Source organism: Eutrigla gurnardus (genome assembly GCF_963514095.1).
Source record: "Eutrigla gurnardus genome assembly, chromosome: 23".
In the NCBI taxonomy this organism is placed as follows: domain Eukaryota; kingdom Metazoa; phylum Chordata; class Actinopteri; order Perciformes; family Triglidae; genus Eutrigla; species Eutrigla gurnardus.
The window spans coordinates 6515134-6541943 of record NC_139934.1 but is presented as its reverse complement, the minus strand read 5'-3'; the positions used below and the strand labels follow the sequence as shown (position 1 = coordinate 6541943).

The window sequence follows — 26810 nt, the reverse complement described above, 5'->3', positions numbered from 1 at the left end:
ACATTTGTGTAGATCACATGACCCTAACAAGGAGGGAAGGGAAACTCCTTCAATGTAGGGGCTTTTATTTCCATCATGATTCAAGTCAATCTTGAAAATAAAAAAAGGAATTTGTGCATACATATTTATTGGTGAAACGTGTGTGTCAGGAAGGGAAACGTGTGTTAAGAATGGCTCAGTCATATGACATGTAAGTCACAAGGTTTGATTAAGCATTGGGGTATGAAGTTGCCATCAAACACACACACACACACTGGCCAACACACCGGAATGCCATGAAATCCTGCAGTTTGACTAAACTTGGCCACTTGATAGTCGACTGAATTATAGGACTCAACTTTTTATGCATTTTTTTAACAAATAAAACATCTCTCATCCTTCCATCGTCCGTTTCCTTCTGTTTCCCACAGCCTTTAGCTTGCCTTTCCGTTTCAGCCCAGAAAATCGCTCTGCGTGACAACCAGCGTCCAAGATTTGTGTGACAAATAGTTGATTTTCTACGCGTTTATAAGCGGGACGTGGCTATGTGGCGGAGCAGTGGCTGCTAGCAAACCAAACGCGGGAGGGAAGCCAAAGGGTAAGGTTTGTCACTTTTTTTTGGCAAAAAAAACAACAAAAAAAGCGCCGGAAATCAAACAGTTTTCCAAATTATCGTTATATTGCACAGCTAAAGAAGCAGGTGAGTGGATTGTAAAATAATCTCGACATATTTATATATTTTTTGAAAGTTTGCAACATTGTTTAAGCATGTACGATTCTCGTTGTTGATCTTATTTTGAAAGACTTTACCGGAAGCGTGTTTGATCTGACCGCGGCCGCCTTGTTTCTGCTGCTGGTCTCCGTCCCCCCCAGACAGGAACTTGGCCGCGGGACGATGGCGTTGACGGGGCTGCTGCTGCTGGAGTTGGGTCTGTACGCCAGCTGCTTCGTCTGTGGGATCGTTACCGCCGCATCCATCACCATAGTCCAGGTGACTTTTACCCACAAGCCGAAGTTATACCTAAATAGCCATCCTCTTCCGGGATGCACGCGCTTATTTTGCGCGTCGAAAAGTTTCACAACAAAAAAAACAAAAAAAATCACGTCAGAGGTTGTATTTGTGGTGTATTTGTCAACATAATGACGCAGTTAAATACTTTTTATATTCATTTGTGTTTGTTCTGGGCAACATTGTTACCGTAATATATATATGTATTTATTCAGCATAACATTTTACGAATTATTATGTATAAGTAGTTTATTTTGTGTTTTTTTTTTTGTTAGTTTAAAAACCTGATTTCCTGTCCCTTGAGAGTATTGTTACATTTAAGGCTTAAAGTCAGGCAAGTTTCTCTTCTTAACGAATCAGGAAACGCTCGTGTGAAAAAAAAAAAAAATGTGCGCGTGTATTAACTGTTGATGTGCGCGCGGATACCGTTCGTCATCATGTGACCGCGCTCCTCGTGCCCAAATTATTCACTCTCTCTCTCCAACTATTATCAGAGTCAGATGCTGTGTGTGTGTGTGTGTGTGTGTGTGTGTGTGTGTGTGTGTGTGTGTGTGTGTGTGTGTGTGTGTGTGTGCGCGCGCGCGCGCGTGCGCGTGTGTTAAAAAGGAAGTTATTCCAACAATGCTGCTGAAACGATAATGACCCTCTCCTCCAGGGTAACTTCGGGGGCCGCTGTATGCTCTATGGGCTCGTCAACTACAACGTGACGGCTGACGTCATCGGCGTCCAGTCGTCCAGCTCGCCGTCCCTCTGCTACTTCGTGTCGGCCGTGTCCGTCATGGTGGCGGTGGTGTGCTTCTCGCTGTCCCTCTACTGGGTGTACACGCTCTGCATCGACGGGGAGATCAGGAGGTCAGTGTGACGTCACCGACCACCTCGGAACCACCTTAATTCACAACTATACACAGGAATATCTCATATGATTGTGTTTAAGCTGCAGCTGTATATTCCCGCCCATTTTAGTGTTTTTTTTTTTTTAATTTTCTTAATTTTTATGTAGTTTTCTTCAACAACCATACAGTATATACATTTCCATACAATTACTTTTTTACTTTTTCAGCTGTATAAGTACATAAGTACACATTCTGTACAAAAACATTGACAGAAAAAGCATATATATATATATATATATATATGTTGGAGTGGTTGTTTCATTGTAACATTCAGTCGTTTTTTACATCATATGTCTCTTCCATTGCTTCACTCTCTCTCTCACTTTCTCTCTCTCTCTCTCTCTCTCTCTCTCACTTTCTCTCTCTCTCTCTCTCTCTCTCTCACTTTCTCTCTGTCTCTCTCTCTGTCTCTCACTCTCTGTCTCTCTCTCTCTCTCTCTCTCTCTCTCTCTCTCTCTCTCTCTCTCTCTCTCAGGGAGCGTATGTGGATGAACCTGATCATGGCCGTGAGCGGCGTCTTCCTGTTCTTCCTGCTCATCACGGGCTGCATGCTGAAGATCGGACGCGACTCGCTCTGCACCTCCGTCACGCAGAGCGTTCAAAACATCACCAGGTGGCGCTCACGCACGCACACACACACACACACACGCACACACACACACACACCTGAAACCTCCCAGAAATGAAAGTAAAAAACACTCCACTTTCTTTTCCTCCTTTTCTAACGCGTGATCTATTCGCGTCTCCAAAGATGCGAGGAGGCCCAGGCCAGGAAATGGGTCAGTCCACTTAAAGGGGAACGGTTCTACAACAGCCTCTACAAGGCCGAGGTCAGTGGGCTTCATTCAGTGGGTTCCATTACTTAAAGAGGGTTTTATTCTCTGATTCAGTCAGCATGATGATTTATTCTCTAAATAGCTACAGAGAAGCAGCAGCTGTGCTTCAAAGAGCGTCCTCGTTTAGTGTCCATCACTAACTGTTCAGATGAAAGAGCTTCACGTCCGTCCCGTGTGTCATGTGACCCCCCCCTCCTCCTTTCAGACGGCGGTGTGGGTGAACTTCTTCTTCTGGATCATCATCGCGGTCCTGGTCGTGGTCCAGCGGCGTCAGAGTTCGGGGTCCAAGCTGATCGTGGGGGGCTACGGGGGCTACGGCGGGCCGGCCGGGGGGCTTTTCGACGACGCCGGGGTGACGGCGGCGGAGACGGAGCCGTTTTTCAACCGTCCCCCGAGGCCACAGTGAGGACGGGCGTCTCTCGAACAAACACACACACGCACACACACACGATAACGTGAGAGTAGATGTGGAAAAAGGGTAAACACGCTGTGAGATAACGCATGAAACTAATCGCCGTTGTGATTCCACCTCTTTGTTTGCTTCAGGGTGTTGCGGCACGTAGATTCAATAGAAGCGTTGCCCCTCGACGAGGATGGGATTCGAACCCACGCGTGCAGAGCACAATGGATTAGCAGTCCATCGCCTTAACCACTCGGCCACCTCGTCTGGCTGCGACGGAGTGTGTAACCAACAACCTTTGAGCCTGTCTGACCTCACGACCTCAAAGGTCAACCTGTCAATGTGTCTGTTTATCCGTTTCCCACATCTACTCGTGAAGTGACACGCCGAATGTCTCGCCGCTGTGTTTGTTCACTCAGAAACTGCTTCTGTTTACATGACAAGAAATGGGAGTTCATGCAGGCATTTGTATTTTTTTATTTAATCAGTGAGCTCAGATTGGAAACCAGTCATTTTTACAAATTATCCTCAAAAACGTCTTTTTTTTGTAGTTTTTTTTAAAGAAGTTTGTATTTTGTGTTTCCACCATTTTTTTTTGTATCTTTATTTATGATTTATTATGTCATTATGTCGAGGCCTTTTGTTTCTTACTTTTTTTTGTTTTTAAAGAGTTTGTCATGTGATCTTAAGACAGTTCAGTCTCACTGTGAACAAAAACGCCGCGTAAACAAACACTTGCTGCAGCCTGAGAATAAAAAGAAGCAGCTATGACATCATATTGCATCACACAATAAACTTAATGGATTTTTATTTTATACATATAAGAGTCTAGTCTCGGTCATGCAGCGATCTGATCCTGTTTGAGAGGAAGTTTACCTAAAAAACATGTCAAAATATCAACCGGTGGGTTTGTAGTGATGAAACTTCTTTTTTTTAAACCAATAAACCAAAGATTTGAAAGCGATGGCCCAAATGTGCTTTTCTACAAACTTTAGAGGGAAATGTTGAACTGTGTCTCCCTCTAGTGGTCGACAACAAGTACTGACGTTTTTTAAAAGGTATTTCTTTTTGGAAAAAAAAGTGTCTTCTTGTTATTTTTGGCTATGATGTAATGTTTTCAAATACAAATAAAACAAACAAAAAAATAATTAATTTCATCCAAGACAGTTAAACCTAACTGGCTGTGTTTTTTTTATTTTTTATTATTGATTTTTGATATTGATTAGCATCAGTGCGGTAAAATCAGTCTATAGCAGCAAGCCCACAGATAAAGTCAGACCTCATAATTATATTGGTATTATTTAAAAAAAAATACACATAAAATATACATTTGTAAATAAATCTGTACACTGTTAGTGAATTAAGGCCTTAAAATGTAGAATAATTATTCTGCTATCAGACGAGATGATATTTCTTTAAAAAAAAAGCAACAAAACTGAATTTCTCATTCTGAAATGTAACACAAACTGAGAGTCTGACCGCTTTAAAGTTGCTGTTACAACATGACTCCTCTTCCCTTGACGCTCTAATCTCCGTGGATTAAGTGACCTGCCTTAAGGCAGAAGACAATGTTTCACTGGAGACGGAGAGAAAGGAGAGACGGCACTAGAGAGCAGGAGGGCGGGCGGAGAGTGATAATAAAATAGAAGAAAGGGAAGAAAAGAACTGGAGTTAAAAGCCTGAGTCTGAAAAGGGGACATTCAAGAAGAGAGACCACTCTGGAGGACTGGTTCACCCTCCAGGCCCAGAGGAAAAGCACAACACTTGTGATAAATTTGACTTTGGAGTGTGCGGTAAGTCCTTTTTTTTCATCCTCTCTGGCTGTTATTGGGTGACTGATGTATAAAATATAAGCTGTGTGGATCCAAACATGTCTGAGATAGAGAAAATAAAATAAGAGTAGGTGGCAGGATCGGGATAAAAGAGAAGCACAGACAAGAGCAGTGGCCACTGCAGGCCGAGCTAAGCCGCGATAAGCCTCTTTAAGCTACTTCACTCGACGGATCAAATGTTCTGTTTAAAACCTGTTGATCTGTTCTGGACTTCTGACTGCGGCGTATTGATTCACTTCATCTGAGTTTCTGGCAGGAAAGCTGCAGCTCGTTGCCAAAGCCACAGCAAGCCTTCAATATCACAGAGTCACAGAGGTTTTTAACCTTTGACCTTTCTCCTGTCTCTCCGTCCAGAAAATGTCCCACAATCAGTGTGAGTCGGTGGCGGTGAGCGTGGAGTCCCTGCTGAGCGACGCCAAGAGGATGCAGACGCAGTGCCGCGAGCGCAGCGAGCAGCTCTCCATGGCCGCCACGCAGCTGAGGGTGGAGTCGGCCGCCCTGAGGGAGCAGTGCGAGTCCAGCCAGCTCGACATGGCCCAGATCCGCCGGCAGCTGGACGAGCTCATGGACACCAAAGCCGCTTTCGAGGCCAGGGAGAGGCAGGCGCGTAAACTCAGCAGGCACCTGTGAGGAAAACGAGGGAAGATGGGAAAAGAAAGCAGGAGAGAGAGTGAATGTTACCAGAATGTAGTCTCCACATGTTGCTTAGTCAGAGTAATGGAAAAGAAGAAGGAATAAAAGGCACTTTATTGATATTATAATTTATTGTTCTTCTTAGCTATTGCTGAACATGTGAAACACGTGTGAATACGCACAAGAATATAATCCCTCTCCTCTTAAATCCCCTTTCATGGCAAATAAACGCTGTTTGAATACTTGTCTGGATTGATATCTTCACTCTTTGTCACTCAACGTAAAGTCAACCATATCATTGTTGATGTATCCCATGGTAACGGGGAGGCTTTGAAGTGTTCTTAAGAAACACACAAGGGGGAGAAACCCAACGACTGCAGCTAACGCAAGACTTCACGCTTTCTCAGCAGTTCTCACATAAAGGAGAGAAACCATACCAATGCAGCGGTAGGTGAGAAAGGCTTTCCAGTCTCAGCGGCTGGTAAAACAGCAGTCAACTCACTCTAAAGAAGGATTGCTTTATTAATGGAGTCACCTATAAGGGGAGGGCTGCAGCTGCAGAAATCCCAGCCATGTGTGAGTGTACGGCAGAGAAACCATACAGATGTGATACGCGTAAAGATGAAGTCTGCTGGAAGAGCTCTGATGTCTCAAACACTTCAGCCAGGAGAGAAACCACACCACTGTGTGGGAGAAAACAGTTGGGAAGAAACGCATTTTATATTATTTGATAATGTTTATTCAGTCACATGAGGCTAATAATTCCTGTGTTGCGTAACTTAAATTCCCCCCCGAAACTTTTAGTCAAATAAATAATTTCCAGGGTTCAACAGACACTTATGATGAAATGTGATCGTAGGACTGACTCCCTCCTCCCAGCGATGCGCCACCGTGTGGTCAAAACACAAATTGCACATCCTGCACTAATTGTCATTGCATGATATAATACAAAAACATATAAAATATAAAATGTAAAATATAAAACAAAACAAAATTAATAATGCCTCCAACAGACGTTTCATTTATCTAAAAAAAAAAACATACTGTACAACCCCGTTTCCGGTCTCCTCGCGTCCCCGGTGGGCGGGGCTAAGACGCGATGTTACGCTATGTGACGCAGCCTTCGTTCAAGAGCTGCGCGGCTAGCAGTTTGTTGACAGTACAACACGAAAAAGGACAACAACGCGGTCAAATTAATGAGCACGTGCTTCTGCGTCGCGGTTCGCATCTTTGTAGCTCAGTAGTTAAGTAAAAAACCGCACCGTAATGACGTAAATCACACACAACAGGTTAGCTAGGTGTCAGTTTAGCTTAGCTAACATGCTAAATGCTACAATGCGGTGAAGCCTTTCTGCTGATCCGGTTCGGACGGGGACTCGATGTGTACGTGAAGGGGAACCGGGTCAGACCGATGTGGACGAGACTCGCAGGTTAGTAACCCACAACAACACTGACTCACTGTAGCTGCTGTGTTTATACGTCATTATTTAATGTATTTATCGTTTTTTAAATTGTGATTTTGTTGTTGTTGAGTAAGTCTGAGTTTTGTCTCTTTTCCGGTTCATTCTTGTGAGGCTTCACCAAGTAAAGCTGTTTATTTTTATACGTTAATTTATCATCACTGTTGCTTTGGACTCTGGGACGATATTAAAATATAATATCACGGTTATTATCGTGGTCAAAATAATTGCAATTCCAAATATTATCTTGATAATCCTCTATCTTTAGCATCATATTTCACCATCTGTCACTATAAAACTATTCCAAAAATGAAATACCTTTTTTGATTCAATTGAATTAATGAAATTAACAACCAATAATTATATTCCTTTTTCAAATTTAGCGATATATTCCTCCATATGTCGTTATGTAGTTTTGACATTATTAGTTAGAAAGCGTGATTCTGTCTGGAGCCCTCTCAGTTCATGGTTGGTGGTCTGTCTGGGGTTCAGTTTGTTTACAATTTGGTTCGGTCTGATGAGTTTGTGATGTCATAAAGGTGAAAGGTCAGCCTCCTTCCTGCGTTCATCTCTTGGTGGGGAGGGCTTGTCTCTTTTAAAACTTCTATTACATTTTTTACTCATTTCATTACAACGTAGTCATCAAACCTGGAGCACGAACACACGAAACACTGTCACACAAGATTACAATTTTAATTACCATTTATAAATCATTCTATAAATACATGGTGTCATATCATTGAGAACTTATTTTAAATAGCAATACAAACGAGCAGTCGGGTGGTTGGTTGCTGGGGGGGGGTCGAAGGCGCCGTTAATAAAAATAAAATAAAAACAACAACACGGCAAATCTTCTGGATGTTGAGGAGACAGAACCGTTAGTGGAATGTCGTGTGTGGAGATCCTGCTTTCATCACCGCTCTGAAAGACAAAATGAGAACGGCTTACAGTGAGGAAAACATATTTTTTTTGTATATTTATGCAAATGAGTGGGAGGCAGACTTACTTTCAACTTTCTTCTTCGATGGTGAGAGCGCTGCTTTAGCCTGAAAAGCACACAAAACATATCTGTAATCAAGATACAGTCAGCTGGTTTGTTTGTGTTATTGTTGGTAGTCTAGTGTTGTGGGTTCTTTTACCTTCTTGATGGCGGTCCAGTCTTCGAGGATGTCGATGTCCCTCAACATGTAGACGATGAACGGCCCTGTCAGACACACAGTCGTATTAAATTAAATCATCCGTCAGTACTAAACTAAAAAGAAACCTGCAGGCAGAAAAGGTGTTACCTGAAACCAGAGCCACTTTCTTCCTCCTGTCCGACCGACCCAGCAGGTTCTTCCGTTTACACTTCTTGCCCCTCATCTCATCGCTCCACTCTGATGAACAGAAAATACACCGTTCGTCACGTGACCCTCCCGTAAGCGCGGTTCTGGTTTACTGGACTAACGCTATCTGTACCCGAGGTGAGGTCTGTGTTCTGTCTGTCCTCCTCCAGTCGTCTAATCTTCTCCAGCAGTTCACCCTTCATGGCGTCAAACAGCAACGCCCGCTCACTCTGCAATGCACACACAATATATACGTAAGTGCATACAGTTATTATATTAGTATTAGTATCTACGGTGTGTGTGTTACCTCCAGATGCTGCTTTGCTCCTTGCTGTTCACACTCGTACTTCTGTTTGATCACCTGCAGACACAGCTCTCTGTACACTCCTGCAGTCAGAGACAGAGCACGTCGACTTGTTAGATCTTTTTTCCCCCACTGACACCAACGATTTGCTCAAAGTGCCAGGCAGTGTACGCTGTAAAAACTCCAAGCTGGTCATATATTCTGTTTTCCTTGCTTCCTACCAGCCACTTGTGTTCGTATCTGCGTGCTTTCTTGGAGCGCGACCAGCGGTTCTCTGTATTCTCCGGCCTTCCCCGTCAGCACCTCGTCCAGCTTCACTTTCAACTGGTTCTGCCGCTCCCGAAACAACCTGCAAACACACGGTGAATTCAGTGTCAGTCCCCCCCTTCCTTCCTTCCATCCTTTTGTGTGATTTGGGATTATTTTTCTTCACCCCTCCCGCTTCAACGTACTTCTCTTTCAGCTCCTGAAACTTTTTTTCCAGATCCAACATCTCATCTAGACATTCTCCTCTCCTCCGCTCACAGTCTTCATCGTCCATCTCTTTGCAGAGGACAGAGGAGGAAACGGGTGAGAACGAGTGACATTGCATTCACTTGGGGCGACAATTTAACAGATCTTTTATGATCTTACCTGAACTCTCCTCTTCCTCCTCCTCCTCCTCCTCCTCATCTTCACTATCGTCCAAGTCGCTGTCCCTCTCCTCTGCGCTGTCCTCCACGGGCTTGTCCCTGCCTCCACCTCGCCTTTTCTCCTCCACCTCTCCGTTGGCCTCAGGGAGCTGTGACTCTCCTTCTGCCTCCATCTCCTCCTCCGGCTCCCTCACAGGGGGTTGGGCAGGCATGGCTGGGTAAAGGTTTTAAAAGTTAACCCAAATTGTGGCTTGTTGAGCTATTTCACTGATGAGCGCCATTGTTGATTTGTTGAATAAGTTGCATTTAATACAATTTCAAAAACGTAATAATGTTGAAATGCAGTGGTCACCTGGGTTTAAATTTTTAAAAGTCCTTAAGTTGCTTAATATTGGGGAATTAATAATAGTAACAGTTATGCTGCTGTTGGTGAAACAGAGACTTTAATGTTCAGAATATAACATTTTAATAATAAAATAATCATTTTAAAATAGAATAGAACTGGAAAGTCCGCGGGACATCGAGCTGTCTGTGACTTCCGGTTCTCTGTCAAGCTAGCTAGAAAAACACAGCACGAGACAGGAAATTACCACATTTTAATGAATTTTTAATAAAAAAATAAAAAAATATTGACTTCACATCGTGTTTGTGCAACTAACAAAAAGTAGAACAGAAGCTGTTGGATTTCGTCCAAACTTTTTCCTACACCCGTTAATAGGACTTTTATTTTGTTACTTCCGGTCGCCCGATGTCAACGAGCTCAACTTGACCACTGGTCGCTTCCGTGATGTCGTACAGTAAAAACGGCAAATGAGCTCGACGGCGGACGTTTAGACCACAAAATAACGACCCGAAACCGAGTCAAAAGCCCGCCACGCCACCAGACCACCCGCTCACAAGACCCAGTACACGAACCGGGACTGGTTTTAAACGGTTAACACCGCGAATTCACGGCAAAATAAAGCGCAGTGAAGTCAAGTGCATCACTAGCTAACGACAGAGGCGACACCAGCGAGAGAGAAGGGCTGCCTTGCTCATCACACCGACACTAAAGTTGAGCAACAGATAATCTCCTCTACGTGTTTGATAGTAAACCATGTAATAAGCGTTTGATGTAAACCGAGTATCTACGTTGAAGCATCGCCGGAGTAGCTTTCACCCCCGTCCTCCAACTGTACGGGGATTACAAGCAGCGTTATCCGTCCATGGAGGCACCAGCCGCCGCTGTTAGTAAACACATAGCCGGCTCTTCACCGGACGAGACGCTCACCTTCTCCCTCCGCTCGGTTAAAGCAGTTAAAGCATCCTTTTCAATACTTCCATTCCTTTTTTTAAAAATAAAAAGTACTTCCTCTTCACTTCGCTCTTCAGTTCGACACTTTGCCGGACTCTCCGAGCCGCGAATCCACCAATCAGCGACGAGCCGTGTGTCGGGAGTCGGAGTGACCCAAAGGAGCGACAGTCCAGGCGTCGCTTGTCCAATCAGAACGCCGAAGCCGGTTTCACGGGCCAATCACAAGCCACTCTGTTGCTAAACCGTCGGAATCAGCCAATAGGATGGACGTTATGAAAAATACCGCGCATCTCCTTTTTATAATCTCAAATATGAGTGTGTGTGTGTGTGTGTGTGTGTGTGTGTGTGTGTGTGTGTGTGTGTGTGTGTGTGTGTGTGTGTGTGTGTGTGTGAGAGAGAGAGATTGTGATTATAATAATGTAAATAAACTCAAGCAAATCTAAGACTAAAGATTACATTAATTCATGCTTAATTTACACAAAATTGAAGGGTAACTTTTTTTTTTTTTAATAAATCGATTTTTGGAAGTTATGAATCAATTTAAAATATTTTAGAAAGTAAGAATTCCCATTTCTACATTAAATTGTTTTTTTCCCCATTATCTCTTCCTGAGAAGATGGGAGTCATGAACACTATGTGCTGTAGCCTTGACGCTACGGGCTACATGCTACATGCTACATCATTATTACTTGCAATAACCACCAGAATATTAATCCACAGAGCCATTCCGGCTTCAGGGTATTAAATCATACTGAAACTAACCACTAGATGGCACCAAAGTGATGCAAAATGTCTGGAGAGCATTTGCAATTGATAATGGCGGAACTCGAGTAACTTGAACAATAGACCTTTTTCATGGCAGACATTTTGGCATGTCATTGCAGAAAAAACTACAGGTACATTTATCACATCTGCACTCCCATTCCTCATATTGTGTCACTGACTTAAAGGTATACAAAGCCAATGTTAAGGTTATTTATAATATATTTTTTTACCAAAGTCAAATGTCTTCCATTAAAAATGTCTATAAAATAAATAAATATTTACAAATGAATAAAAATGTCAAAGCTATGTTGAACTAAATACAAGCTAATACACTTTTGACAAACAAAATAAACAAAGACAAACACGTCCATTTTACATGTTTTTATTAAAGTTGCATAAAAGTGTAACAAAATTGGGCAAAAACAAGACCTGTTGTTGATATTGCTACATTTGTTTGTTGTTTTGATCTAATCATTGTCCATAAAACACCTCTGCTCCTTAATTCTGCACGGTTTGGCTTTCGTATTTAGCCTCAATGGTGATGATCGGTATATATATTTTTTGCAATTTTTTCCCAACAGTAAAAAAACAGACTTCTCAATAACAGTCTAAGAAGATATAATCCAAACCCGGATTTAGAAATTAAAATCCACTCAAATCCACCTCCTGATTATAGCTTGCCTGGTACACTTTGATTTCTCCCTCCCCCCAAAAAAATGCCGACGGTGCTTTAACTGGAAACCCCACCAGGCAGACAAGAGCAATCGCACCAAAGTGGATCTGAATGGATTCGTTCAACTTAATGTTAATCCGAGGCCCGGCATCAAGAAGTGTAATGATCACAATTAAAAACGGACCGGTAAATGTAAAGAACATTGTTTTATCTAAACAAAATCACTGTATCAAGGCCTAAGTATTAAACACTTACTTCTAAAAAACAAAACACTGAGGAGCAACAGAAGATCCCAGATTCTCCACATGCTGCAGTTCTGCTCAGTTTAAAAAAAAAATGAATGTCTCCCATTTATTTGGTTTGTGTAACATAAATAATACCTAAGGCAACATCTGTTTTAAAGTAAAAGGAAGCTGTAAGGATGGAGGGAGGGTGGACAAAAGGATGGAGATGGGTGGGAGGAGGAGGAGAGAGATGACAGCAGCAAGATAAAAATGTGTGTTTGCGTTGAGAGAAAAAGAGAGACAGCGAAGGTCTGCTGTCACCGCAGGTGTTCCTGATTGGTCTATTGTTTTCCCCAATAGGCCGATGGGCTTCAGGCTCTAATCCGATTGGCTCAGGCTGAGAAACAGATGGCTTATTTCTTGGGAGATGATTGGCGGCTGCAGCGGGGGGAAACACAGATCTTGGTGACAGCTATGGACCAGTCTCTCTCAGCAGTTGGTGTGTGTGTGTGTGTGTGTGTGTGTGTGTGTGTGTGTGTGTGTGTGTGTGTGTGTGTGTGTGTGTGTGTGTGTGTGTGTGTGTATGAGAAGAAAAGAAATGGTGAATGCATTTAGACAGATTCAGTGTAACACAGTGGCCTCCATCCCTCCCATTCAGACGTCTCATTGGTGGCTCTACTGACAGGCAGAACCGACGTCTGTCGAACACAAAACTGTGGTGGATTGAAGAATTTCTAAAAAAAACAAAACAAGGCAACTTTGTCGTGGGTCCCCCTGTCGGACTGTGTGTGTGTATGTGTGTGTGTGAGTGTGAGAGACAAAATTTATCCAAAAAAACAAAACAGGAACCAGTCCTATACTAAAAAGATCTATTTTGTTGTACAGAACTGCAGGATATACAGGCCGGAGGGGGAAAAAACAAACACACTATTATGAATGTTGCCGTACATTATGTAGCAACACACACACACACACACGTAGCATTTAGCGACACGCGGACGTACATAATGCGTGTGCAGGCTGGACAGCAGCGGCTCCTAACGAGCCTCTCTTTAACGGCTGCACTACACGTTTGAGGAAAGAACAAAAACACCCTCAAGAATTTGAAATCTATTCAAGCACCCGGCCTCAGAGAACCGACTCCAGCCTCAGAAGTTTAAAATCGGTTGGAGCGGGATTCCAGGGATCCCATTTTCCCTCGTTGTCGGGCTACCAACATCACATTATTCTTCGTGGTTCAGATTTTTCCACACAAAACACACACACACACACAAAAAAACGAGTATTTAAATGCACCACTGTAGCAAATGACTGTACTGACCCGCCCACATTACCCCCCCCCCCCCCCCCCTCCCTCCCCCAACAAAAATGAACTAATTAAAAAAATAAAGTCAAGTGAATATCCCCATGTGCTCTACATGAATAGAAAGTATCATGGTTGATAGCTGGTTTGAACCCTTAAAGATAGCAAAATAAGGAATCTCATTGGAAGAGACGTAAGCATGATTAGGCCCTGCTTCAAGCTGATTGGCTGTTTTCCCCGTCTGCCCTTTTTTCTTGGCTCTTGCCGACTCTTGTCCCTCTTCCCACTCTCAGCCGCTCCGCTCTTTTAAGTAATTACGGGGAATCATCTCGTCTCTCGCCTGCCCTCCTCTTCCTCCTCAGACAGATGGGGAGGGGTGGTGTGGGAGGAGGGTGGACGGAGGAAGAGGAGTGAAGCCAAACAAAAGGGTGTAGGAGGAGCGGGAAGAAGACACATGCCTGGATGAAGACCAATAAATGGCTTGTTGCGGGAGATGAAAAGAACGGGGTTTAGAGAGGAAACGAGGACCCCCGGACGTCAAAACGGAGAAGAAAAAAAAGACGGAAAGCACAGTAGGAAGACGAGTGGAGGGGGGGAGGATGCGTGGGGAGGAGGCCATCATTTCTTCTGAGGCGTGGAGAGCTTCTGCATCCCTCGGATCTTGTCCAGCAGCTCGGAGACGAAGTCCTACGGGGAGACGGGAGGGACAAAACGCATGAGGGCGATCCAGGAATGTAAATCATCCACAGTGTGTAGATCTGGGGGGAAATAATCTTACCTCAGTAGGTTTAAAACAGTCAACCAGTAAGTCCTGCAAAACAATGACAGAGTGAATATACGTCCAGTCGTTTTTGCACCTCGCGTTTGACACATTTTCACATCCTTACCTTGACTCTGGCTCCCCGCTCAACGTCACTGGGCATGTCCAGCAGCTCGTCCACGTCTATCTCCAGCTCTGGGATGGCCTCCTCCTGGAACACGTGGAGTAAGAGAGAGGGGGGGGCATTAAGAGACTTGCAAAGTGATGTTTAAAAGTCAGTCTCTGTTCTGAGAATAGAAAAGATGATGCGGGTTTCTCTCCCTGTGTTTATGTTATGTGGTCGTCTGCAAATAGACCCGGCACTCTGTAGGACGAGATGTCCCGTTTCTGAACACTAGAGGGCGTCGTCCTTCCATGGGACAGAGAAAAAAAGAGGACAGACAAAGAGAAAAAGGCAGGCCAGTCTCCAACTATATTTTCAAGGATGCAAAATAGTGGAAAGAAACTGTGAAAATGAGTGTTTGTGAGTCAGAGCTGGAAGTCAAAGGACAGAAATTGCCTCGATAAAACGAAAAACGCACGCTTTTAATTGCAGCAGAGCAATTATCGCCCGATACCGATAAGCCGACGTCTAACGCCTCCGGCTTGGAGATGTTTGGTTATTAAAATAAGCGTATAGTGAGTTCACTGCAGGTTCATCTGGTTCCTTTGCCACGCCTCCTCCCTGAAGCCAATCGATACTTTCCTCTAATTAATCTGTCGCTGCATAGAAAGTGCTTTAGTAGACTTCCCTCTTCTCTCTCTTTTTTTTGTTTTTTTTTGTTTCTCCATCTGTCTCACTCAAGCACACTAGCTCAGTGTGTGCTATGAAAGCAGTTCACCGCTGGCAGGCGGGCGCGCCGCTCTCCTACAAACAGTCGTTTCCCCCCCCCCCTCTTCTGCCGCTCAATTGCTACCCTGCATTCATGTCATTCTCCAGGAATCTCGCCCTCGCCCTCGTCCTCCCCCTCGGTTAGAGTTGCCCACACCAGCTGTCTCTGCACCTGCCCAACTGCCCCCTACACCGCCTCACACACACACAGTCAGACAGCATGCTGCGTGTGCACATTTGTGTGCCACGTTAGCCGAATGGCACTTTTCTTTTCTCCCCCCTCCAAAAAAAAAGAAATCTCACACACATCCGTTACACACACACACACACACACATGGATTAAAGAATTATAAAAATGAGCATTAATAAGTCTGAGCTGGATGGAGTGTGTGTCTGTCTGTCTGTCTGTCTGTGGGGATTTATTTCTATGCAGGACGGCCTGTGTGTGTGAGATAGAGACTGGAGGTGACAGACAGACTTACTGTCAGCAGAGTAGAACACACACACACACACACACACACTAACGCACACACACACACACGGACCCATAAGCTGGCATTCTTACAGAATTTCAAAATTTAAAGCCGTGAAAAAGACGGACACTAAGGTGAGCACATGCTTACGCTGCAGACATGCTGACGCTGTCTGTCACACACACACACACACACACACACATAGTGGAGGGGGAAGTCTGACACAAAGACAGATGTGCACAACATGTGGGCTCCATGTGCTGCTACTACATGCAGTAATGAAAGCTAAGACGGCGAGATGACAAAGGAAACTAGTAGAATCAAAAATCTATTTTTTTTTAAAACTTCATACCGATTCACTTTTTATATTAAGTGCATTTCATTTCTACTCGTACCCACGAATTAATGTGCATTAACTGCAGTCCCTGAAAAGCGATACGCTTCCATTCGACACGGCTTAGCTGACAATGATTTGAGAGACGGACTGTTAAATCTGAGAGAAGGAGGGGAGGGAACGCCAAGAGGAAGGAAGGTAAGAGGTTAAGGAGCGTAGCCAGAAGAGGGAGCAGCTGAGGGGGAGGGAGGGAGAGGAGGGAGAGGAGGGATGTTGATAAAGGCCGGAAGACAGGCTTCAGAGAGGAGACACAAAGAAAGGAGGGAATCACGAGGGAGGATTTCCAAAAACAAGCCTCCAGACTGACTTGCTGAACTAGTCTGGAGCCTGGAGGGGGTTTTTACTGCTGGCTGCAGATGGGATCTGGACCCAGAGGTGCCTACAAGATATGGGCTCATGCAGCAGGGTTGTGAAACAAAGCTTCACCGTGTGGAGATATCTACAAAAAAAAAACATCTGCTGCCCGATACGTGAAAGAAGTAGATTTATAACGATGTGCATCCTGCTAACCCTCGTTAAACTTAAACACCTGTTGCTCTGAAACGTGATTCTGTCTGACATTTGGTGTAAAACTGGACATTTAGCTGCCCAAACGAGGCTTGCACTTGTTTAACAATCATCATAGTTTAGTCAACGATACGATGAAAAAGCAGCAAAATATCACTAGAACGGATTATGATGAATAATGCATCTTGTTCTTACAACTCTACTGGACCAAAGCTTATGTAAAGCCTCGGCCTTCACTGTAACGTGATATTGCAACAGCTTCATATTGTATTTTCAGTGTGTGTGTGTGTGTGTGTGTGGTTTCCACCTCGTTGTAAATCCCTTTTCATATTAAGTTCTCCCCTCCTGGTTCCGTTGATGTTGCATGTAATTAGGAACTCCCTTTTTCAGTCCGAACCACCATCAGAGGAACAAAACCGCTACTATAAACTGGCCTGTAGACCCCATTTTCTTTTTTTTATTATGGTCTTAAAATTTGAATTGCTCTTGCTGACAAGCTTGCAAATATGATTCACAGACTGGAGGCCGGCTGCAGAGTGAAATGTGACAGTATGAGTGGCGTGGTTTGCGTCGTTCGTAGCCGGCTTGGACGGATCGAATGCCAGACACAGCTCATGGAAAACAAGCTACACGCAAGTAGGTCAGCACCCTCGTATTACAACAAAACAGCCCCATCGCCACTACTGTAAATATCTCTGGAAAGGGAAGTGATTATACAGAGCAACGGAGCGAAGTCTGGCTTCCTCCGGGGAAGTTCAGTCACACGAATCTGATATAAAAACCTGTCATTTACTACACTGCTATTTCATGTAATCAGCGTGAGATGACAGGAGACAAAAAGAATCCGCGGCTAATAAGAGGAGGATGTTAAAAGTGTAATAAGGTGGATATGTAAGCCAGTGTCTTTTAAGTGCGGGGAGATTTGAGTGTAAGTAGGTCACAGAAGCCACCTACCAGGATTACACAACACGTCTCCCAGTGATAGCGCACTACAGAGCCGCTTCCTGTGATAGGATCTGTGTAAACTGTGCAAAAAAAAAAACGAAACAAAAGAGAGCCAGAGAGAGAGATCACGTCGAAGCAAAGTGATTAAAATGTGAGGAATTACAGCCGGGGGCCTTCTGTTTGGAGTGATTAATGGCCACTTTTGCTTTCCGAGCAACAATCGAGGAGTAGAAATAGTGAGAGGGCCGATCGCTCTGTTATTTTGCTGCGATGACAAACAGTGTTTTGGACGGGTACAATGCAGGGATGAAGAGGGGGGAGGAGGAAGAGGAAGGGGGAAGTGATGGCTGGAGCAGGCAGGATGGAGGAAGCACGATGAGGAAAAGTAGGCCGCGTGGCGCTGAACAATGTCGCCTGTTCCCCGTGTGTGAGTTTAGACTTCCTTTTATACATTTATACCCCTTTTATGTCCTTTGCTTGTTATTGAGTGGAGAGACATTGAGGTCGGGCCACAGCGAGGAAAAGCGCTGGCGTTGGTGCACGTCCATTAGGATAATTGCAGGCGAGCTGAGTGTTTGCGCAACGCGACCACGTATATTCCAGCGTTGCCCAAGTTCAAAATAATGGATGAACATGCCTCTGCAAAGAAGGGTGCAGAGGAGGGTTTAAAAGGCGACGACAGCTGATAAGCACACCTTTGAATGCCTGTGTGGGCCTGTTTTTTAAATAAACACTGATTTGATTGAGCCAGAGATTTGTGGTTGGCCGTCTTCCTTCCTCAGAACTCAAAACGAGTTTAATAGAAAACTCAATAATTCATTACACCCTCGTGACTGATCAGCTGATTAACACACACATGATCAGACCGGCATGGAAATAGTGGAAAAATACTGGGCTTAAACCCACTTCCTGCCATGTTCCTCCCCAAGCCGTGAGCACCCACGGGGGAGAACATGGGAGAGACTATGAGAGAGAGGGGGGGGGGAGTCACAGAGGGGTCGTAGGGATTAGTGATGTCACCGCCGGCTGCTTTCCATCATCCCTCACACGGTTGATTATCCTACAATAACGGACAACTCCATGCTTTTCCTTCCTCCGAGATGGCGTCTATTCTTGTGCAAAGAAGGGGTTAAAACACCAGAGCACCCAGCTACTTCCTGTACGAGGCACGTGACCTTGGGAGATAGCGGGGGCGGCGAGGAGGGGGAGGGGGAGGGAGGGAGGGGAGAGAGCTAGAGTGATATCTGTGGGAAGTAGCTGGCTGAGAGTGTGTGCCGGCGAGAATGCATGTGTTAACGGAGACGGTTGAAGAGGTTGATGCTGTGTGTGTGTGTGTGTGTGTGTGTGTGTGTGTGTGTGTGTGTGTGTGTGTGTGTGTGTGTGTGTGTGCACAATTACTGTAAGTGGTGAGTGGCAGCTGCAATGAATACGTGGCCTCACACAGCCCATAAAGCATAAACCACAACAATCCATAATCAATACAACCCAATGTACTTAACACAGTCTGGAGTGGGCGTGCGACATTCATGCACGTGTTATTAATTGTGCGTCTTTTTATGTGTGTGTGTGTGTGTGTGTGGTGGATCTCCATCCCCATAGCAGCGCCTCATCAGTTGGATGTACATCCTCCCAGGAAGAAGACGACGTCCTGTGAGGAACAGGGCAACGCTGACCTCTTTTTAAAGCCGACGAGGAAACGCCACTTAAATCGGTTTGGATCACTCATGTTTCATCTCGCACAACGTTGGTGAGAGAGAGAGAGAGCGAGTCGTACCGAGAAGTATAGGGACGCAGCGAGCGCATCCCGCCACGGCCGACGTGTGTTTTGACTCTGCAGCCCCGTCAGCCTTCCCCCGCTATCTCACTCCTGATAAAACACTGTCATGTAGAGTCTGGTGGTGGTGATGGAGACCAGTCCCTGTGTGTGTGTGTGTGTGTGTGTGTGTGTGTGTGTGTGTGTGTGTGTGGTATCTTAATATGACGCCTGGAAACATTCATCACTATAATTAGGATGCAGGCACCGTAGTGTTGGCACTTCTTACACTGTAATTGGGCAACAATAGCATATACACTGTATGTAAGGCTTTCATAGAGTTGAAATAAATATATATATATATATATATATATATATATTACTAAAGAAGAGAGAGCACCCAGAGATTTGGTGATTGTCGCCCAACCTCGATCCCTCTGAAAGCCCCCAGAGTCACAGCCGTGTTCCGGTTGAGTGATTCAGACAGCAGCTTGTTTGGCCTGACTGAACGGTTCAGTGGCTTCCGTGTGTCGACTGGACATGTCTGCAGCCTCTCTGGGGGGGGGGGACGCTCCGGTCTGGTCCCCTCAGGGGGAGGAAAGGACGTGTACCGGCTAACGGCGCCGCGCTGACCAACTACTGCATGACGGCAACAGATTGTCCAGTAAAGGCAACGAGGCAGACTTTATTATTGATTTTTAACCTTTCCATTTCCATGCAGCTCAATCCGTTACTCTAAGAGTCTCTCTCTCTACAGCCCACTCTAATTACAAAAGGCCTCATGCTTCCATCTGAAATATGTGATCCAGGCGGAGTCAAGTGCCCACTTTCACCCCCCCCTCGAGGCCATCACTTCTGCAGCAGATCTGAGGAATGAAGATCCCGGTTCCCCACATGCACGTGCAATGACTAATTACAAATAAAACAAACGCATAACAGAACGAGTCATTACCACTACAATCGGACCGAAAAATGAGATTACATGCAGATTAAATTCAAGAAATGAGGATTACAGCAGATTATCATTATGTCACTCCTGGCAAGAATCTACCGACACATTTGTTCTTTCATCGGACGACTTTCATGTTTATATCCTGCCGGTTTTCAACAGTCCCTCCGAGGGAGTTGGAGTTCTACTGAAATATTATTCCCCGTTGATCTTCACGCCCTTCGCCAAAGAAACGTCTGTTTATTCGCGGAGCGCTTGAATCCGTCCCGCCACCGTCGAGATGAAATCCCCTACGGATTTCCAAAGGGATTAGAGGACATTATAATTCTTTTATGCAGATCAACGCGACCTCTGACTCGCTCAACGCTAATCTAATAAGTGACTGCTTTGGTTCGCTTCCACATTCAATCAGTTACAGGATATTCCAGCGGATTATCGCATCGGAGCAACAACAAAAAAACAAAGACGGCGTCTGAAACAAAACCATAATAAGAAGCCGTCTTTCCCCGACGTGATCACTCATTAGTTTCACTTACTGGTTTCTTCTTTTTAGCTGCCGGGCAAATTCATTCAACTCTCCTCTGAAGTAGCAGGATCAGACAGTTTGGGTGGGTTTTTAATGGCATTTACAGAATCCAAGTGTAAGAAGATTAAAGCGATAATCCAACCGAAATCTTTTTGAACATAAAACAGACACACAGGGGAGGAAGTTTGTTGAAAATGTCTGGTTTCTTCATTGAATCCTCCATTATGAGACCGAATCCCTTCAGTTATTTGTAAATCAGACTCTTTGCCCAAATATGGTCAGTTGTTCTCAATAGGAAATGAACATGTGACTCAAAGTTCAGACAAAAACACACAAAAAACGAGTAATCTATGATTCACTGGTGAACTAGTGCACAATATCACACTATGTAACTCTAATTAAAGATATTAAATGACAGGAGTGGCTGTCGACCTACCAGCCGTCTGCCCTTGATGTCATGTGACAGCTTCCACACACCGTCACGGCTTAAGTGAGGTTTCACACAGCGGTGACATCACGGAGCCAACACGGCGTCCGTTACTACCCATCACCTTCTTCTAGAGAGACTTTGTCAAGGTGATGATGCACATTGAGGCGGTTTATTTTTAATACGGTTGGTCAGTAAAATAAAGTGAAACGAACTGCTGAATCTCATTGAAAATAATGAGCGGAGGAGGGCGAGGGACTACTTTTAATCCATCAGGGTCGTTTTTATTTATAGACGTCTAAACAGCTGGAGTATTTAGCGGCGATTAAATGTCGAACAGGAAGATGTGAATTAATAAGCGTGTCTCGTGACATTAAACAAGTTTCCTGCCGTGTGATTCGCTGACGAGGTGCCGAGGTTTCGTAACTTGACGGTTTGGTTTAAAACCTTTCACGCTTGGCCGACAGCCCGACCTGCGTGACAAGAGGAGGGAATGAAAGCGCTGAAACGTAATATACCGGAGGGTTTAACGTGGTGGGAAAGTATGTACAGTATGCTCTGGCTCAAGAGGCCGAGGCGATCAGAATAACGCTTAAATAGCGTGTGCCGTAAGACATCCATTATATGCTACAGGCTGACATATTAAAAGGCGACGATCGTGATCTGATGCATCCTTGAAATTAAAGCAGGCTCTTTAAGATAAATGTCTTCATCTCTTATCCTGACAATTAAGCTAATTTCTATAAATGCTTTTGGCTGAAGTCCACATTTTCTGTTTTCCCGACAAAGACATCAAGACGTTTCTGGAAGACATAATCCTCTCCTCTCGGCGACTAGAAAGCGTGCAGCATTGATCGTACGTTTTTTGAGGGAAAGCAGTGTTTATTCAAAGTGCTGTTCTCACAAACTTCCTGTGACGGCACGTGTCGGCATCTCCCCCTCCCCCACGGATGACTCCCCCCTATCTCCCTCACTTTCTTCCCCCATGCCTCCTCCAGCCTGGCATTCTTTCCCCTTCCTTTTTCCGTCCTCTCGAGTATCGGCCGGTTTTTTATTCACTCCATGTCTTTAAAAAAAGAAGGCTCACGCGGTCAGTCAGTGGGTCAGTCTAACAGTACATGCTGACTCACCGGCCAAACAAACAGGAAAAGAACTGTTCAACATGTGTGTGTGTGTGTGTGTGTGTGTGTGTGTGTAGGGGGGGCTCACAAAGACACACTGGAGTCTTTCACTCCCGCTGTGTAACAACCATTCTTTGTAGTCACCCTCTTACGCACACAGAGTGAAACAGTAATACTGATTGGTATTCAGACCTTTTAAGTGTGAGGTTCAAGCACTTCGTCGTGTGTGTGTGCACAATATACAACAAATATCACTTCCTTAATTGATTGAATTAAATGTCCAGAATATTCCATTTTCTGTGCTGCTCATCAATAAGAGTAAAACTAATTAATTCAGAAATAATAAATCACCGGGTTGTTTTCAGTTTGTCGCTACCTATTGTGTTACAACGAGATCAGAGGACACACAACGTAACAAAAAAACACACTTTCTCCGACATCCCTGCCTCCTCCTACTACTTTTTCCTTCTCCTCTTGCCATCCATCCAGTTTTTTTTTCCTCCCTTCTCTTCCCCCGTTTATTGCATTCCTGCTCACCAGTCCTGCTTCTGTTCTCACTCTGTGTGTGTGTGTGTGTGTGTGTTTGTGTGTGTGTGTGTGTGTGTGTGTGTGTGGCCACGTAGCGCCCTGTAGTTTAGGGAGTAGACCGCCCACTCTCCCCACACCGTCCTGCCCAGCCCCAGAGTACTACAAGCAGTAAAAAATAAAGAAGTCTTAACTGACAAATTAACATTTAACAGCTCCGTTACCATGGAAACGACACCACGGCTGGTGTGAAAGTCTATCATTTTGTAGACTTTCCCCCCGGAGTGTGCTCAAACTCATTTAGCACCTTTTTTATATAGTGAAGGAGCAACAAAGAAACTGTACATCACCCACTTAAATCCCAACACTTGGGCCACTTTTGGTGTTTGTTTCCAGCCTAAAGTTTAGTCGGGTTAGTGATATAAACTGTGAAGGGATTTCTTTCTTTCTTTCTCTTTTTTTTTTTTTTTTTCCATCAGATGAACTCAAGCAACCTCCGGGAGTCGCCGCTATATTGGGCGCCCTCTCCAAAACCAGTCTTCTTCTTCCACGAAGCAAATGCCACGTTATCATCGGCTGCAGGAATTCAATAAAGCCCCGCTGATATAATAACCCGGTGACTCTAATCATAATCTTGCATTGGAAGAATGAAAACAGGGCTTCTTCTTTTAAGATATAAATGATGATTTTGCTCCATTTCTTTTCCACTACATGGTTAACCGATATAAACATTTAAGCCTCGTTGCCATGGAGTCCAGTTGGCTCCTCGTAGCAACTCTGATAGACTGACTAAGTCGCTGGATGAGTATCTGAGATGCTGGCTGTGTTGCATGTTTAAAGGGATTATATGAATGGGGGGGAAATAGCTCATTATGAATTCCCTGAACAGAAGTCTGTTTTTATTAATAGCAGAAATATGCACACAAGACGGGAGGACTAAAGGGAGGTAGGCTGTGATAAAGGGTGAGAGACGCAGCAGGAAAAGGAGTGAACGATTAGGCAAAGGAGGGATAAGAAAAGGAGTAGCACGCTCCACGTCTTTTGTCGGCGAGCAGGGACTCTCCTGATCTCCGCTCGGCTGCAGCCCGCCTCTCCGGTTACACCGGTTAGCAGCACGTGCTCCACACCTCCCCTCGCCTAAATGAGCCCGACGGGTCTCCGTCGGTGAACCTGGCTGGGGATGGATCTCTTTGTTGTGGAACAGGCGAGGGATCGGGGGGCAATGAAACGGGGGGGTATAAAAACAGGCTTGATTATAAGAGGTGGGTGTCCAATACACTCGTTTACTTGAGTATATTATAAACCTGATATTAAACCATTACAATCTCAGGATTAGTGATTGAATGAATCCGTCAAAAAGGTCATACAAGAGCACCTGAAAATCTTTCTTTATAGCATATTAACACATTATTGGCAGATGATTGTCGCACATTGATTTTTAAATCCTCTACGGGCCGTTTAACCACCCCGTGAGAGTCCGAATCCCTGCTGCTTTGTTATCCACATGTGACGGGGATATTCCCTGTAAAGTTTCAGTGAAAGTTGGGGGACAATGTTTCAAACCTCCTGGAATAAACATCTGATTTTTGGACTTCCAGGTGTAAATCTGGAGAACACTAACCTAAGCCCGTCCCTTTTGTCTGTGTTATGTGTGAATTCCAGCCTCTCGCCCTTTTTTTTAATTATTTTTGCCTCCGTTAGCCTACAAGGAATTCTCCAAACCCGCTAAGTCGTCGTATTCCTCGCGCCACTAGGAATAGAATGTGGGTCAATGCCAGCTCAGTGGAGTCGACATGAGCTTACCAACTACTGACGGCAGCAAGTTACACCACAGCGGCCGCCAGGTTACATTAGAGCTGACCCCCCCCCACCCCAAACCACCACCACCCGCGTGACCACGGGTTGGACGTGTGACAGTGTGGAGGGGTCATTCTGAAGAGGTTATCAGTCACCCCTGACCCCTCACAGGACCCACCCACCCCCCACAGACTCACCTCATTTACCATCCCCCTCCCTTCACTTCACAATTAGACAAGAAGGCAGGAGGGAGGGGGCCCAGTCTGCACCCAATACACACACACAAAAGTTTATTCCTACATTAAATTATAGGGGGAAAGCATCATTATGCGTTAATAAGTCATACATTAATTCACAGGTGTGCTTTAAAACGGCCTCGGCCAATCAGAAGAGAGAGTTATTTCACTATCAGCTACATTTAGAGAGTCTTTATGTGAGTGTAAATAAAATCCGACATGAATTTTGTTTGCCACACACACTTCCTCCTCTCATTACCTCATCGCCCCCATAGATAAAGGCTGTAGAAGAAGCGAGGCTAGGCCAGCAGCAGCGACAAAGGGCCCTTTAATATCTCTTTATCAACAGTTTGCTTCCGGACCGGACAGAAACACGAGGCCCCCGGAGCCGGTAAACTAACTTATACACCCCCCCTCCCCTCCCCTACTCATGGAAGATCCACCCGATCGATAAGTTCGATCTCCTTATACATTGTTCTCCGTCCTTACCTCACAGTCGTACAGGTCCGTTAGCTGGTCGATAATCCACTCCTCCAGGTTCAGCCTCTTCCTCAGCTCCTTGCGGTCGTATTTGACGGTTACGCGTCCCTGCTTGCGGACGGGGATCTCCGGCTCCTCCGTGGTGCCGGACGGCGTCTGGAAATATACCCGGGGTTGAGGGCTCGTCTCCGGGCTCGTTACAGCAGCCATTGTCGCTCGGCTTATTTTTTTTTTTTGGGGGGGGGGTGGGGGGGGAAGGAAAAAAGAATCTACCCCACTCCTCCTCCCCAAACTGGAGGTGTGGAAGTGTAGAAAGGAAAGGGAGCGAAGCGAGTGTTTTCTCCCCCCCAACCCCCCCAGAAGAAGAAGAAACCACGTCCGACCTGATGCTTTGTCGTCCAAAAAAACGGGGGGGGGGGACGTTGGCGGACGTTTTCCTACAAAACCACAAAAGAAACGATGGTTTCCGGTGAAACGCGGAGTGTAACCGGCGTCTTTACAGCATGCAAACTGAGCTAAAAAGAGAAGAAGAGAGGAGAGCAGTTAGCAGAGCTCCAACTCTTCATCCAGTACAAAGAGGAATCACACGTCTCTCTCTCTCTCTCTCTCGCGGTCCCCACGAGAGGTGCGTGCGCGCGCTCTGGCTGGACTCGAGCGCATTCGACGTAGCGCGCCTGGGGGGAAACAGAGGGGGGCGGGGGGAAGGTATTTTTTTTTTTTCAACTTTGAAAAACCAGTTCCCAGTTTAACCATTTAACGCAAAACCATTATATTCCATTAAAAGGCTCGGACGTAATACTTACGCAGCATTTACGCACAAAGTGCCCGTTTGGCCCGTTTTTTTTTTAAGATAAGCCCCTATAATTCACTGTATAAAAACGATGGAGAGCATTTTTCTAGTGTCGGAATGTAACTGTAATAATTTCTCAGCAGTCAGCAGAGATGGATTTATAATCAAACAAAACTAGGGGTGTTTCATTAACAGGAAACCAGTCCCTGTTTTCCACAGTGTGCCCATTGTGTTGTCACAGCAGGGAACCCCACACCGGCCAGGCTGGTTAATAACACCGGTTTTAATAATAATAGGAGTGTGAAGTGAGTGGGGGGGCGTACTCATAATATCTTCTCTCTCTCTCCTTTGGATTTCAACACACTGTGTGTGTGTGTGTGTGTCTGTGTGTGTGTGTGTGTGTGTGTGTGTGTGTGTGTGTGTGTGTGTGTGTGTGTGTGTGTGTTTGTGTCGTAATGGTCCAAGCAGCCGTTTCACAGACAACCATGGCAACAAGGCATAAAAAAAAAAAATCTGAATTATTCAGTGAGCATGTCTGAAACTTACAGTTGAGTAAGCACAGACAGACCAACACACACACACACACACACACACACACACACACACACACACACACACACACACACACACACACACACACACACACACACACACTAACTGAAACATCCACTTTGCACTTTCTAAGTGTGTCACC

General features: G+C 45.0%; 3 protein-coding genes and 2 long non-coding RNA genes across 6 annotated transcripts; 3 read left to right on the top strand and 2 right to left on the bottom strand.

The window, feature by feature from the left end:
* Window positions 1-777: 777 nt before the first annotated feature.
* tmem179ba (transmembrane protein 179Ba) lies at window positions 778-4255 on the top strand. 2 transcript variants are annotated; one of them, XM_084002611.1, is made up of 6 exons: window positions 778-970; window positions 1644-1840; window positions 2357-2494; window positions 2633-2711; window positions 2923-3119; window positions 3264-4255. In XM_084002611.1, the coding sequence occupies exons 1-6, from the start codon at window positions 875-877 to the stop codon at window positions 3364-3366; spliced, it is 810 nt and encodes a 269-aa protein (XP_083858737.1). In that variant the 5' UTR covers window positions 778-874; the 3' UTR covers window positions 3367-4255. The 2 variants fall into 2 exon arrangements, with proteins under 2 accessions (XP_083858737.1, XP_083858738.1); XM_084002612.1 differs by having other exon boundaries at window positions 786-970; window positions 2923-4254.
* Window positions 4256-4678: 423 nt separating this feature from the next.
* LOC311008873 lies at window positions 4679-5628 on the top strand. Its single transcript, XR_014596575.1, has 2 exons — window positions 4679-4910; window positions 5304-5628. It is a non-coding gene; the product is annotated as an uncharacterized lncRNA (long non-coding RNA).
* Window positions 5629-7721: 2093 nt separating this feature from the next.
* Window positions 7722-10732, bottom strand: brms1 (BRMS1 transcriptional repressor and anoikis regulator). The gene is made up of 10 exons (XM_084002910.1): window positions 10574-10732; window positions 9305-9517; window positions 9124-9214; window positions 8893-9020; window positions 8675-8754; window positions 8501-8597; window positions 8329-8418; window positions 8182-8246; window positions 8049-8088; window positions 7722-7963 (listed from the first exon to the last, which is right to left on the bottom strand). The coding sequence occupies exons 2-10, from the start codon at window positions 9513-9515 to the stop codon at window positions 7956-7958; spliced, it is 810 nt and encodes a 269-aa protein (XP_083859036.1). The 5' UTR covers window positions 9516-9517; window positions 10574-10732; the 3' UTR covers window positions 7722-7955.
* Window positions 10733-11734: 1002 nt separating this feature from the next.
* LOC311009238 lies at window positions 11735-13328 on the top strand. The gene is made up of 2 exons (XR_014596629.1): window positions 11735-12800; window positions 12851-13328. It is a non-coding gene; the product is annotated as an uncharacterized lncRNA (long non-coding RNA).
* Window positions 13329-13605: 277 nt separating this feature from the next.
* On the bottom strand, window positions 13606-25950 carry ppp1r14bb (protein phosphatase 1, regulatory (inhibitor) subunit 14Bb). Its single transcript, XM_084003262.1, has 4 exons — window positions 25336-25950; window positions 14450-14533; window positions 14341-14373; window positions 13606-14249 (listed from the first exon to the last, which is right to left on the bottom strand). Exons 1-4 carry the CDS (start codon window positions 25534-25536, stop codon window positions 14181-14183), a joined length of 387 nt encoding a protein of 128 aa, XP_083859388.1. The 5' UTR covers window positions 25537-25950; the 3' UTR covers window positions 13606-14180.
* Between the last annotated feature and the right edge of the window lie 860 nt (window positions 25951-26810).